This window comes from Pediculus humanus, genomic scaffold (assembly GCF_000006295.1).
Source record: "Pediculus humanus corporis 1103172107513 genomic scaffold, whole genome shotgun sequence".
NCBI classification, from domain to species: Eukaryota; Metazoa; Arthropoda; class Insecta; order Psocodea; family Pediculidae; genus Pediculus; species Pediculus humanus.
Window position 1 is genome coordinate 198,907 of NW_002987129.1, and position 13,745 is coordinate 212,651.

Here is a 13,745-nt window from a genome sequence, read left to right on the forward strand (position 1 = left end):
TTAGGAAAATATCAAATGGCTAATATTGATAAAGAAGATTTAAAAAAACGTTTAACTCCTATACAGTATCATGTAACACAGGAAAAGGGAACGGAACGGTGAGTTTAAAAAAAAAAAAATATTCTTTAACTAATTAGAACAGTATAATTTTAGTTTTGCCCTTTCACATTCTATTCCTAATTTTTTTTAACAATCAAATCAATTAATGTTGAAAATAATGAGTTTAGTTCTCGACATGAACTTGAAGATATTAATTTAATTTTAAATAACGCTTTTAATTATAAACAATGACTTGAACGATTTACTCCAAGAGAGGTTAATTATTTATTTGTTTTATTAAATTATAAAAAATTTCATTTATTATGAACTTATAATAATAATTAAACCTGATCATTTACACTTAGTTAGTGCAATAGCAAATTGAAAAAAAAAAAAAAAAATGTCATACTCGTAATTTACAATATTAAAATTATTCTTTATCTAAAAATTTATTTGATTATATTGATTTCCAGTCCATTTTCTGGATGCTATAACAAGACTAAAGACTCAGGGACTTATACATGTGTAGTTTGTAATGAAGAATTGTTTTCATCCAATACCAAATTTGAATCAGGTTGTGGGTGGCCAGCATTTAGCGATGTGATTGATCAAGGGAAGGTCAAATTATCAAAGGACACATCTCACAGTGAGCATTTTTTTTTTTTTTTTTTGTTTTTTTACTACCACCTTATTAAAAAAAATTTCCTTTCTCTTTTAAATTCTTTTTTTAATATATAACTTTAAGGTTTAGGTATATAAATGAACTTTCACTTTTCTTTTTATTAAAAAAAAAAACCTCTTAATTAAGCATTATAAATGTATCATAATAGGCACACACTTTCATCATAAGGAATTTAACATTTATCGAAATATATTTTAAAATCGATAAAAAATTGCACACTTTAAAAAAAAATTTTACATTAAAAATTTATTTTTAATCATTTGTAAATATTTATTATTATTATTATTATTATTATTATTATTATTGTTATTTGGATGACTGCCATTTACACTAAAATAAAATGAAAAAAAAATTTTTTTATTTTTGCTTTCTGCTTAAGGCAATCGAAACTTAAAAATTCTTTTTTTTAAATAGATTTTATACTTTTTTATCAGGGTGGGGAGAGGGGGGGTATATTAATTTATTATAAAAAATTTTATTACATCTTATAAATCATTTTCCTTTTAAGCAAGTTTTGTAAATGTTTAAAATGTTTAAATGACGTATTGTATTGGTTGCCAAAAATGGAATCAAATATGAATAAACTTTAAAATATTTAATCAAAACTTGCCAAATAAAGTCACAAAAAAAAAAAAAGAAAATTTAATTCGTCATGACAGAAAACAAATATTAAAAATAAATTTTTATTTTAGTTAGATTCGTGTGCATACACGCACACACACACACACACACACTAGAGGTAAAGGAAATTTTTAAATAAAAAAAAAAGGCATCTCACTAAAAAGAATACAAAAAAAAAAAAAAAAAAAAAAAGAATTAATGATCTTTTAAATTTCTGATATATTTTTTTCTTTTTTTTCTCTCTCTCTCTCTCTCTCTCTCTCTCTCTCTCTCGTTTCTTGCACTTATAATAAAATCACATAACCTGCTGATTTTAATTTTCCTTCCTCTATTGCTTACTTCCTTTTCCGCTTTTTTTATTTATATTAACTCAATTGAATAATATTGCAAAAAAAATTACAATTTTCCCATTTTTAAATTTCCCGCGTTTTTAAATTTTCCATCTCTCTCTCTCTCTCTCTCATAAAACCCGGCTTTTATTTTTCTCTCATCTATTTCTTTTCTTCTTCTTCCTCTTTTTTTTTTTTTTTTTTTTTTTTTTAACAACTAATGCATTTTAATAAAAAATCAGTTGGCGCAAACCTACTATTAATAATCGCAAACCCAGGTATGGTGAGAACGGAAGTGACGTGTGCAAATTGTGGGGCTCATCTGGGTCACGTGTTCAACGATGGTCCAAAACCTACGAAAAAAAGATATTGCATCAACAGTGCGGCAATGAATTTTCATCCGAATAATTCATAATAAATATTGGGATAAAAATAAAAAAAAATTAATAAAGGAGAAGAGGTATAAATAAATTCAATATCAATCAATTATTTTATTAAAAAAAAACGAGATCTCGAACTCGAAGTTCGATAGTATAAATAAATAGATTAAAAAACTAGTCAGAAGAAAGAAAAAAAAAAACGTTTGTTTTGTAAATTTTTTTTTTTTTTTTTTTTTTTTTAATGAATTTGAACAATTTTTATTTAATTACGGTTGTTAATTACGAGTCAACAACCCCAACAACACCAATAACACCCAAAAAAAAAAAAAAAAAAAAAATTAAAATGTTTAATATAATATTATCGGCTGTTTGTAGCTTTATATTATTATTATAATTATAACTATATCTATATTTATATTTATATAAATGTTTAGTTTTTATTTTATTTATTTATTTATTTATTTCGTGTTTATATTTTCATCGAATTAAAAATTTAAAAAAAAAAATAAAATTACATATCGTGTGGTAAAAAAAAAAAAAAAAAAAAAAATTAAAAGGGTAAATTTTTGTTCGCAGGATTCGAACTTTTTTTTTTTCTTATTATTATTATTATTATTATTATTATTTTATTAACTCCTGAGTGCGTGTGTACGTGTGTGTGTGTGTGTGTGGGTGTGCGCGTGTTTTATCGTATTTATATTTGGTACCGCGTCAAAAATAATAATATAGTAAATAAAACATGAGGGGGGGGGAAGGGAAATAACATGTAAAAGTTTTATTTATTTATTAACCTGAATTTTTTTCTTTTGATTTAAATTTGATTTAAATTTATAATTAAAAAGAGGTTGGTTTTGTTTAAATATTCGTTACCATTTATTTAAAAAAAAAAGAAAAATTTTTTTGCCAGTAAATAATTTAAACAAAAAAAAGCGATCGTTTGTGATTTAATATTTATAAATTTTGTGTTTGTTTGTTTTTAATTAAATTTTTATGTCCGTAATTAATCTCATATAAAACTAAATAATTTTATTTATTTATATATATATAATTTGACGTATTTTTTTCTTTTGATCTGTTTTTTTTATTAATCAATTAAAATATTTATTATTTTGAATAAATTTATTTATTTTTATTAAAGTCTTTATTATGATTCCTTTTTTTAATGCTTAAAAAAAAATAAATAAATATGAGTAAAGTTTTAATATTTACAAATGAGATCAATAATTATAAATAAATTAATTAATTAAAGTTATTAAATTAAATTAAATTAATTCTTGTAAACTTTCAAATGTTTTTTTCATTTTTCTTTTTTTTCTTGTTAATTTTAATTGGATCCATTTCCAAAACGTTAAATTTTTTTCATTTTTATTCTCAACTATGTAATGAACTTTACTTAATGCGTCACGCATTAAATTTATTTCAATATCATTTGCATTTGGTAAACCCTAAAATTAAATTTTTTGTAAGAAAAACATGGGAAATATTTATAAGTTTGTATTAAATAATTTTTTTTTTTTTTTTACCTGTTGAAAATAACAAACGATTGTAAAATGAACTTTTTGTAAAAATTGTATCGTGTTGTAAATTGTTTTTGGTGTGAGAGAACCTCCTGTTAATTCTGGTGTCATAATCACGAGGAGTCCCCTGTAAGAATTTGCTTTTGCTTTTAACTCATCCTCACCTAATAAAAAAAAAAATTTTTTTAATCCTCCTCTTTCTTCCTCCTTCCCCTCCTCCCCCCGCACCAAAACAAAGAAAAATAGTTGTAATCCATACCTATTTCTAATCGGTTACGAATAGGATGAAAAGAACACGAATAACGATTTTTATTCGTTTTTATCGTTGATAATAAATTATCCAATCCGTTTCCGACGTCCTTTTCGTTATAAATAATCAACAAATCTTTTTTATCCTCTTCTGGAAAGCATTCAAATAAAACGTTTTATTAATAAAAAAAAAAAAAAAAATTTTGTAACATTATTAAACCTGAGATTGAGTTTACTTACGATTAGTTAAAGATGAAGAGAAAATTCTTTTGCTCCAGAGTCTAAAACGGGAACCGAAATACAGGAAAGTTATCGTGGATGCAACAGCAGAAAAAAAAAGGAATAAAACGATGACGTAAAATTCGCAAATGGCGATGGGAATTTTTCCAGATGAAGTCACATACACTGGAATGTCTGGACAAAGAAGAAAAAAAATTAATAATAATAATAATAATTAAACTTCCAATTTCTTTATCCTCACCTTCATCAACGTTTTCGTCTTTTTTTTTCTTTTTCAGCCAAGCGCTTAATTCCACTACCTGACCTTCAAGATTTTTAACTTTACATTTGTATTGTCCATAATCTTGAGGTCTAACTGACGTAAAACTCAAATAAGATCCAATAACCCTTTTTTCTTCCCTTAAAAAAAAAAAAAATATTTAATTTAAGGTACATATTTAAAAAAAAAAAAAATTTTTTTTGTAAAGTAAATTATAAGTACATACCTGGAAATGTTTTCTTGAACGACGCTCACGTTATCGATAAATGATTTCTTCGTGTTATTTTTTCCCAAAGGATTTCGCTTTGATAATCCGGAAGATCGATGGTTCCTATTTAAAAAAAAAAAAAAAATAAATAATATTAATAATAATAAGAGTGAAATCCGTTTACGTCATGTCAACTTATTTAAATTAATTTTTAATAGTTTTTTTTTTTTTTTTTAAATTTAGTAATTTATTTATGTATTTATATATGTATCAAAAGTTTTGTAATTTAATCTAATTTATTGTAATATACCATTAATTTTTTAATATAAATAAAATTAATTTTTTATATTATTTGTTTTTTATTTGTACTCCTGATTTGAAGTGTGAATCCATTGTTTGTATCTTGTTTTACATCTTCATTTTTTTGTTTCCCTGATACATTTTAACATATTTTCCCATTAAAAAATTATTAAAAATACTTGTAGTTAATTAATTTAAGGTATTGGGTGAATATAAAATCTCCATACGCCTAATTTTAAGCGAGAATCCATTGTTTGAATTTTATTCTAAGCGGGAATCCACTGTTTACATTTTATTTTAAGTAGGACGACCTTTTACTAACAAGGACGCCAGTTTTAAAATTTCAATTTTGTGAAAATTTTCATGGTCACGTTTTTTCCACCAAGGACGACCTTGTTTACGTTTTACTTTAAGTAGGACGACCTTGTATAGATTTTACCTGGCACACATTTTATTTTAAGCGGGAATTTTTTTGAATTATTTTACTTTTTACCTCTTTGGATCTCATGTTTTTCTGATACATAAGATCAAATTTTTCACTAAAGAAAGATAGAAGGGTAGAAACCTGGAATATATGTTGAAAAAGCTCCGACAAACATCAGGACGAATTGTCGTCATTATAATAATAATAATAATAATAATAATAATAATAAGCGGCATACCAGAATGCTATAATTGTAATGGGAAAACACATAGAAACCCACCAAGAAGACCCTATCTTAGCCCAAGTTATACATACGGAAGAAAAAATTACAAAAAAAAAAGGAGTATTGAAAAGGGCAAAACAAATCGTCCAAGAAAATAAAGAAAACGAGATAATGGAAGAAGGGCAACAAGCCCCAGTTCAGCTTAGGTCACATGTAGGTTCATGCACAGTTCTGTATGATCAACAAATCCACACTGATAATAATAATAAAATTTTCAAATACCTCCTTATGTTTTTCTGATACATAAGACCAAATTTTTCGATGTTTTTAGAGAAAAAAATTGTGACTTTTTGCGGGAATCCATTGTTTGAATTTTATATTACTTATCTATTATTACTTTTATATTACTTTATCTCCATTTTCTTATATTTGCCTAATTCATTATAACATATTTTGCCATATTTTTAGTGTAAAATTTCAATTAAGATTAGAAAAATTCTGAACTGCCTTTATATTGCTTAAGTTTATAGGTATAAAATTGTAATTTGTATACAATTTGTGCATAATTTAAGGATGTGAATGCATGAGGGAAAATTATTATATGGGGAGACAGTAGGAAAATTAAGTATTGAATTAGTTCTGAGGAAAAAGTTACATGATTACTGATTTATAATTGTAATAGAGTAAAATGATAACAAGATAAAGACAAAACCAAAAGGCTAATCTTGTTTTACTGTCGATCTGAGTCAGCTCAAAAATCCTTTCACTTCTCCTGTTCCTGGCCACTCCACAGATATCAATCACTGGAGCCCAGGAGTACAGGAAATAACTCGTTTCTATCAAATAAGATGGTCTCAGTGAGAGACTTACAAAAATTGTTATGATGCTGTTTAGGTTATAACAAGTCGAAACACATCCATCAGGCATTTATTCCTTTGGATAGAAACCTGGAATAAGTGTTGACCAAATCTCCGACAAAGATTAAGACGAATTGTCGTGATTATGAGTGAAGACAACAATAATAATAATAATAAAATCCTACCTACCTACGAAAGCTTCACAATAAAATCTTGCAAAATCTCCATGATTGGCTTTTTGATCTCTCGGCTTGTACGTTGTTTTAGGCCAACCGATTGATATCGACGGACCTGATAACAAAAAGATAACACACGCGGTATAGTTTACGTCTTTGTTTTTATCATTTTCGGTGAATCCGTAAAAATAATTTCAATTACCGGAAACTTCAAGTTGAACTTCATGTTGAAGAACGTGGGTGTCGTTTCTGACGACGCATTTATACTTTCCAGAATCGTCAAATGTCAATTGTTGAGAATAAATCGTTTGATTTCTCGATTCTGGATGAATTATTAATGTCGACACATTTGTTGACCAAGGATAAGGTTGGCCATCTTTAAACCTATAAGGTTTACAACAATTTTTATTTTTCCGTTAAAAATTTTCAATTTAAAAAAAAAAAAAAAAAAGTTTAACACAAACCATTCGATACTTCGATATCCGTGTGAACAACAATGAAGACTTTTAAATTTATTATTTATACCAAATTCATCGTCGCTGTTTTCTTTACTAAAATGAAGTTTTCCCATATTTTTCCCACCACCACTATCAAAAGTATTTTTTTTACAATAATCAATCATTGATAAACCACAATCGAAAAATAAATAAAACATAATTATTATATATTTAAAATTAAAATCCGTCATTTTAACAACAACAAACAAACAAACGAAACACTTTCCGGTACGAAAAATTAAATATAATCAATAATAATAATAATAATTAAATATTTGGAAATAAAACCGTTGACGAAAAACCAACCGACCGACCGATCAACCGACCAACCGTGTAAAAATTGATTTTCTCTTCTCTCCCATTTATTTTTGAAATTTTAATCAAATACCTGGAAGAATAAAATTAAAAAGTTTTGTAATGATAATAAATTCTTAGAAGGTCTTCAAACTATAAAATAAAAACGTTATTTTTACATCATGAACAACAAAAAAAAAAAAAAAAAATGGGAAATGAGAGAGAGAGAGAAAGAGAAAGAGGTGTGTCGAGAAGGTGGAGATCAGGTCAAGTTTTGTTATTATTATTATTATTTTGTTGAAATTTCACAATTAAATAAATATTTTTTTAAAATTTTTTGGAAAGTTTTCCCTCCCCCCATTTCCTCGCCTCCTCTCCCTCTCCCTATCCTTCCCAACTCCTTTTCCAAACCTCCTTCAGTCTTATATTAACCTTTCATTCATCATAAATTCATTCATTTATTATTATTATTATTCGTCTTAGAAAAAAAAAAAACGCGACCTTGTAAAAAAGGGGGGAGTCAACAAATCTTAAATCATCATTATCGTCATATAAAATAACCGTTGAATCATTTTTCATTAAAATTTCTAAAAAAAACAATGTCTCAAAATTTTAAGCCGGAGGGTTTTTTTTTATAATAATTAAAACGAACAAATTCAAAGAACAAACAAAAATTTTGTATTTAAAAAACGATTATTAGTAAATCGTTTACGTAGAAAAACATTTGATTCATTTTATCATTATCATAATTATTATTATTATTATTAGGTTTCTCAGAGTCTTCTTTCACATTAAAATCTTACGTAAATCACGTGTGGGGGGAAAGTTTCGTCGTGTCGTTAGATAAATAGAAAATGAATTTCCGCTCTCTTTTTCACTCATAATTTTTTTTTTTTTTTTTTACGTAATAAATTTAGATTTTCACGTATAAGGTTGCCATAGATTCAAATTATTCTTAGAAAATCTACGCAGTTGTCAGTCACCATAGAAAAGACCTCATTTTTTTCTTTTTAAATTTCTTTTTTTTTTTTTTATTTAAAAATAAAATCGAATTTCATTAAAAATCGTTAAATTAATAAAACCAAAAAAAAAAAAAAAAAAGCAACGTTTATTTACATCATTTCGAAACAAGTCAAAAACCGTTAAGATTTAAAAAAAAGAATGCGAAAGCAGAAGACGCGCGTGTAACAACTTTTTCCAATGAATCAAAGTTTTTCTAAGAATGAATTTAAATAATTATTGACTATTAGACATTATTATTATTATTATTATTAATCTTATTTTACGTAAAAATTACATAAATTTATGTAAAAACAAAAGCAAATAAATAATAATAATAAATAATAAATTACTTATTACTAATCCGTTTTAAAACTTGCTAATTATTTTTTTTTATCAATAAAACATTCGCATTTAAATTAAATTAAATTAAATAAAAAATAATTGAAATTGTACATCATCATTAAACTAATAAAATATCTCCATGATAATAATAATATTCCATTAATAATAATAATTTTTTTAATAAAAGGATTTTATTAAATATGTTAGCGTGTCTAAATAATATTATTTATGTATTAATAACTATGCTATTATTATTAATGCAATTTTCAACATAATTTACCAGAGTACATCGTTAATTTTAAAATACAATTATACAAATAATAATAATAATAATAATAATAATAATAATAATAATAAATTTATAAATTATTATTTTTTAAAAATTCCAAAACCGGTAATTAAAATAAATTAAAAATAAATTATTCAAATCGTTTGATTTAAAATTTCCATCGAATCCCCCCCTCCCCCGTATGATGATAAAATTATTATACAAAAAAATAAGTAAACTTACCCGCACAATAGAAATAAAAAAAAAAAAAAAAAAATTTACAATTAACAAAATAAAAATTTTTTCGACGCCATATTTAATTCTCGAACGTATATTCCCGCTATAACAATACGAATAAGCTTTTAACGTCAAAGCTAAAAGAAAAGCATGACTGTTTATTTCGTTAATTTCCGGATTCGTTCGGTCATGTTCGTGCGCAAGGTGCCCGGTTACACGGGAAAATCATTTCAGAACGGTAATAGATTTTTATTAGATTTCGATTATTTCTACTTCCGGTCAGTCGATAACAACGGTTCTACAATTTCGGTCGATAAACAATTTTTTTTTCTTTATGTAATTACTTATTGTTAATTGATTTTAATTAATTAAATTATTTTATTTTCTTTTTAATATGGAAAAAAAAAAAAAAACTCGAAATCGATACAAGTGAACGAAATATCATTTAAAAAAAAAATAAAATAAAACATTTTATTTGTGTTTTGACCCTTGGTTAATTTAATACGCCCCTTAAAAAATTAAATTATTACATTATTATAAAAAATATATAAAAAAACACCTTTACCCTTTTAAATATCAATGAAAATGTTATTTACTTTTGATTAATATGCAATTCGAAGTGAAAAACACGTTTTTATATTTTCCAGTTTTTTTTTAATAGAGTTCATTGTCTCATGTATGTAAAAAAATTTCCAACATTAACCTTTTTTTTTTTTTACCTATTTTTATTTAATTTAAACGCAATAAAATCATTTACATGAGTTTAAATAAGCTAAAAACTAAACAATTGTTATAATAATATAATTAAAATATTTAAATAAATACTCACAAACATTTTTTTTAAATAAATATTTTGAGAGTAAACAAATTGCAACATTTATTAATATTTATTTAAATTATGTAGTGACATATCTCTCTCTATAAATCAGTAATTTAAATATTCATTTGACTGGATTTTACTGATGATAATAATAATAAATTAAAATTTTTTTTTTGAGGTATCCTAAGGGCAACACATTGAACCTTATTCATAAGTAAACCAGTAAAAAAAAAATGTTTAAATGACAAATATTTTGTTAATGTTGACCCATGAATAAATAATTATAAAAAATTTTCTTTTTTTTATTTATTTATAAAAATAAAATGAAGATTTAATTAATGTATAATTTTTTTAAATACATGGATAAGTTGTACAACCAGATATTTCTTATTGAGTTTCATCATTTTATATTTAATTAGAACCAAAAAAAAAAAATTTGTGTCCTTCTTTTCCTAGTTTAAGTGTTTCCTCCTTTCTTTCTTCTGCTGACAAAAATATTCTATTTATTCTTTGACCTTCTTTGTTGTGCTTTTTGATTTCCTTTATATAATTTTCTTCTTCTATTAAATGATTTGATTGTGCGTGTAAGTTTGACATAATTTTATACCTTGTTTATAGTTTATCACCCAGGTGATAACAACATGCAAAGAAAGTAATTAATCTAGAAAAAAAAAAAAATTTTCTTTTAGATAACAATGTAAATTATGTTTGGTAACAAAAACTTACATATGGCCTTGAACAGTTTAAAAGTTTTTTAATTTTTTTTTTTTTTTTAATTTGCCTCCAACAAATTTAACAAAAAAAAAATATAATAATATAAAGTAAAATAATAATAATATAAAAAAAAAAAACTCGATATTAACCTTGGAGCATTCACGAGGAAGAAAGGAAAAAGAGGTAAATATAAGACTATGTGTATACTTTCATTAGATAAGCATTGTTGGGGGACAAGTTTGGGAGACGACGAGATATAAAAGAACGAGATAATTGGTGTTTCCGGAAAACCTGAAAAGTAGGCACGCAGTATCGATCGGAAAGAACCCGACAATAATTTACCGGAAAATTTTCATAGTTTTCTTTATTATTTTTTTTTTCTACCTAGCTAAGAAAAGTTTCGGTGTAAAAAAAAAAAAAAAACATTTTGGAAAAAGGACTCTCACACACTGTAGAAAAAAAAATTTTTTTTTTTTTTTTTTTGGTGGTTCGTTAAAATTATTTTATTAAAAATAATAATTTAATATTTAAAAAATTAATAATAATAAATTATGTATTTTTAGATTTATTAAAAATCAGATAATTTTTAAACGATAAATAAATACATAAAAATGGATTATTTCAAATTTCAACAAATTTTTATTATCGTATTAAATTTAGCTGTTGTTTGTAAATCAACCGCTCAACAACCACCTCATATAATTACAATACTTATTGATGATCTGGTAAGAAATTCATTAATAATAATAATAATAATAATAATAATAATGCATGCTTAATTTTAAGTCGCAATTACATTTTTCATTTATTTATCTAATTTATTTATAATAATAATAACAATAAATTTATTTAAATTATAAAATAATTTTTTTTTTTTAATTTATTGCCAAGTATTTCATTTATATCATAGTATTGAAGGTGAACCACTTAATTTCGAAAGACAATTGAAATAATAATAATATTATTATTATTTATTACCGAACTGATTTTTACAGGAAATAAATGTTACAGTAATTATTATTATTACTAGATGATTTTTTTTTTTTTAATTTTTAATCAGGGTTGGACGGATACGGGTTTTCATGGATCTGATCAAATAAAAACCCCAAATATGGATGCTTTAGCATATTCAGGTATGATTTTAAACAGGCATTATGTTTTACCCAGTTGTACTCCATCGAGAAGTGCTTTGCTTACAGGATTATATCCAATCAGAACAGGTATACTTAATAATAATAATAATGTTTTCCCTATGTTTTGTCGAAGGATTGTTTATCGAAAAAAAAATATTTTTAGGAATGCAAGGTATGCCATTAAAAGGAGGAGATGTTAGAAATTTACCACTGTCATTTAAATTAAAACCAGAATTTCTTAAAAATCTCGGTTATCGTACCCATTTGGTTGGAAAATGGCATTTAGGTTATAGAACGATAAACCATCTTCCAAATCAGAGAGGTTTTGATTCATTTTTCGGATATTATAACGGATACGTTGATTATTTTAAATTCGGACATAATCAAACAGTGGTAAAAGTTTTATATATTTGAATTTAAAAATAAAAAAATTTCATAGAATATATAAACACGCGTGTATACATTTTTTTTTTTTAAAAAAGGCCGGAGAAAAAATTGAATATTTTTACGGATACGATCTTCATCGAAACGGAGAAATTTATCAAACGGATAAGGATACATATGCCACAAGATTATTTACAAGAGAAGCAGAAAAAATTATTAAAAATCATAATGAGTCAGAACCTTTGTACCTGTATTTTTCCCATTTGGCAACCCATACAGGAGATGATGATATCGGTATGGAAGTACCTGAAGATGCTGACGTAAATAAAACTTATGGTCATATTAAACATTATGGACGAAGAGCATTTGCAGGTTAATTGTATACAACAAATTGTTTTAAAATTCAATAAACAAAAAAAAAAAAATTTTAATTAAAAATAAAACGGTTTAGGTTGTTTGGAAGAATTAGATAAATCCGTTGGAGAAGTTATGGAAGCATTAAAAGAAAAAAATATGTTGGATAATTCAATCATTTTGATTATGTCCGATAATGGTGGTCACACTGTTTCTGTTGATTTGCCGCCAAATTGGAGTTCGAATTGGCCTCTTGGAGGAGTAAGCCTAAACAATGAATAATAAACAGTGTAAAATGTTTTTCTATTTTCTTAATTAAACTTAATGTTTTAAATTTTAGACGAAATTTACACTGTTTGAAGGTGGTGTTCGAAGTGTGGCATTAATATGGAGTCCTCTTCTTCCAAAAGGAGTTATTAATGATGATTTTATACATATAACAGACTGGTTGCCGACATTGTATTCAGCTGCTGGCAAGTTTTTCCCTTTTTTTTTTAAAAACCTTTAGTCTATTTGTTACTAATTCAATATTTCAATACTTCCAGGAGGGAATCCTAAAGAGTTAGGAATATTTGATGGTATAGACCAGTGGGAAGCATTAAAAAGAAATTCAGCCGTAGCCAGAGAAAATATATTATTAAATATAGATGATAAAACTGGATCGGAAGGTAAATGAAATTAAATAACATTTTCTTTACAAATTTCCATCATCATTAATAAAAAAATTTAATCCATAGGAGTAATAATTGAAAATCGTTGGAAAGTATTAAAAGGAGGATACAAAACATACGGTAGTTATGATTTTCATTGGGGAAAACCAGAAAATATACATCCTAATCCAAAATACGATCCAAACGATATAATTAATTCTCAAACCGGTCAAATTGTATCGAATTTAAAACATTATAAAAATTCATTAAATCATAGCAGTATAGAAACGTTGAGAAAAAAATCAACCGTTACTTGTCAACCTCTTGTTAATAACATACCCATGAACGATTATGGATTCATCGAACCATCTCCCGAAGTTCGTTGTAAAGATTTTTGTTTATTCGATATAATTAACGATCAATGTGAAGTGAATCCCGTTGAAAATAACGAATTAATTAAATTTGGTAAAAAATTAATAAATCAATATAAAGATGAAATGATATATCAGATAACGTCGAGAGTCGAACGTGAATCCGATCCGAAAA

General features: G+C 25.1%; 3 protein-coding genes across 3 annotated transcripts; 2 read left to right on the forward strand and 1 right to left on the reverse strand.

Annotated features, from left to right (window-relative positions):
* Positions 1-15: 15 nt before the first annotated feature.
* On the forward strand, positions 16-2,086 carry Phum_PHUM168240 (Methionine-R-sulfoxide reductase, putative; the record flags this gene model as incomplete). The annotated part of the gene is made up of 3 exons (XM_002424955.1): positions 16-98; positions 513-685; positions 1,914-2,086. 3 exons carry the CDS (start codon positions 16-18, stop codon positions 2,084-2,086), a joined length of 429 nt encoding a protein of 142 aa, XP_002425000.1.
* A 1,390-nt stretch (positions 2,087-3,476) lies between these two features.
* Phum_PHUM168250 (uncharacterized protein) lies at positions 3,477-7,075 on the reverse strand (the record flags this gene model as incomplete). The annotated part of the gene is made up of 10 exons (XM_002424956.1): positions 3,477-3,496; positions 3,589-3,695; positions 3,797-3,968; positions 4,058-4,231; positions 4,299-4,456; positions 4,543-4,619; positions 5,143-5,231; positions 6,518-6,619; positions 6,707-6,888; positions 6,969-7,075. The coding sequence occupies 10 exons, from the start codon at positions 7,073-7,075 to the stop codon at positions 3,477-3,479; spliced, it is 1,188 nt and encodes a 395-aa protein (XP_002425001.1).
* Positions 7,076-11,289: 4,214 nt separating this feature from the next.
* On the forward strand, positions 11,290-13,731 carry Phum_PHUM168260 (arylsulfatase B precursor, putative; the record flags this gene model as incomplete). The annotated part of the gene is made up of 9 exons (XM_002424957.1): positions 11,290-11,403; positions 11,739-11,898; positions 11,975-12,204; positions 12,294-12,567; positions 12,647-12,810; positions 12,890-13,022; positions 13,095-13,217; positions 13,287-13,664; positions 13,709-13,731. 9 exons carry the CDS (start codon positions 11,290-11,292, stop codon positions 13,729-13,731), a joined length of 1,599 nt encoding a protein of 532 aa, XP_002425002.1.
* Positions 13,732-13,745: the final 14 nt, after the last annotated feature.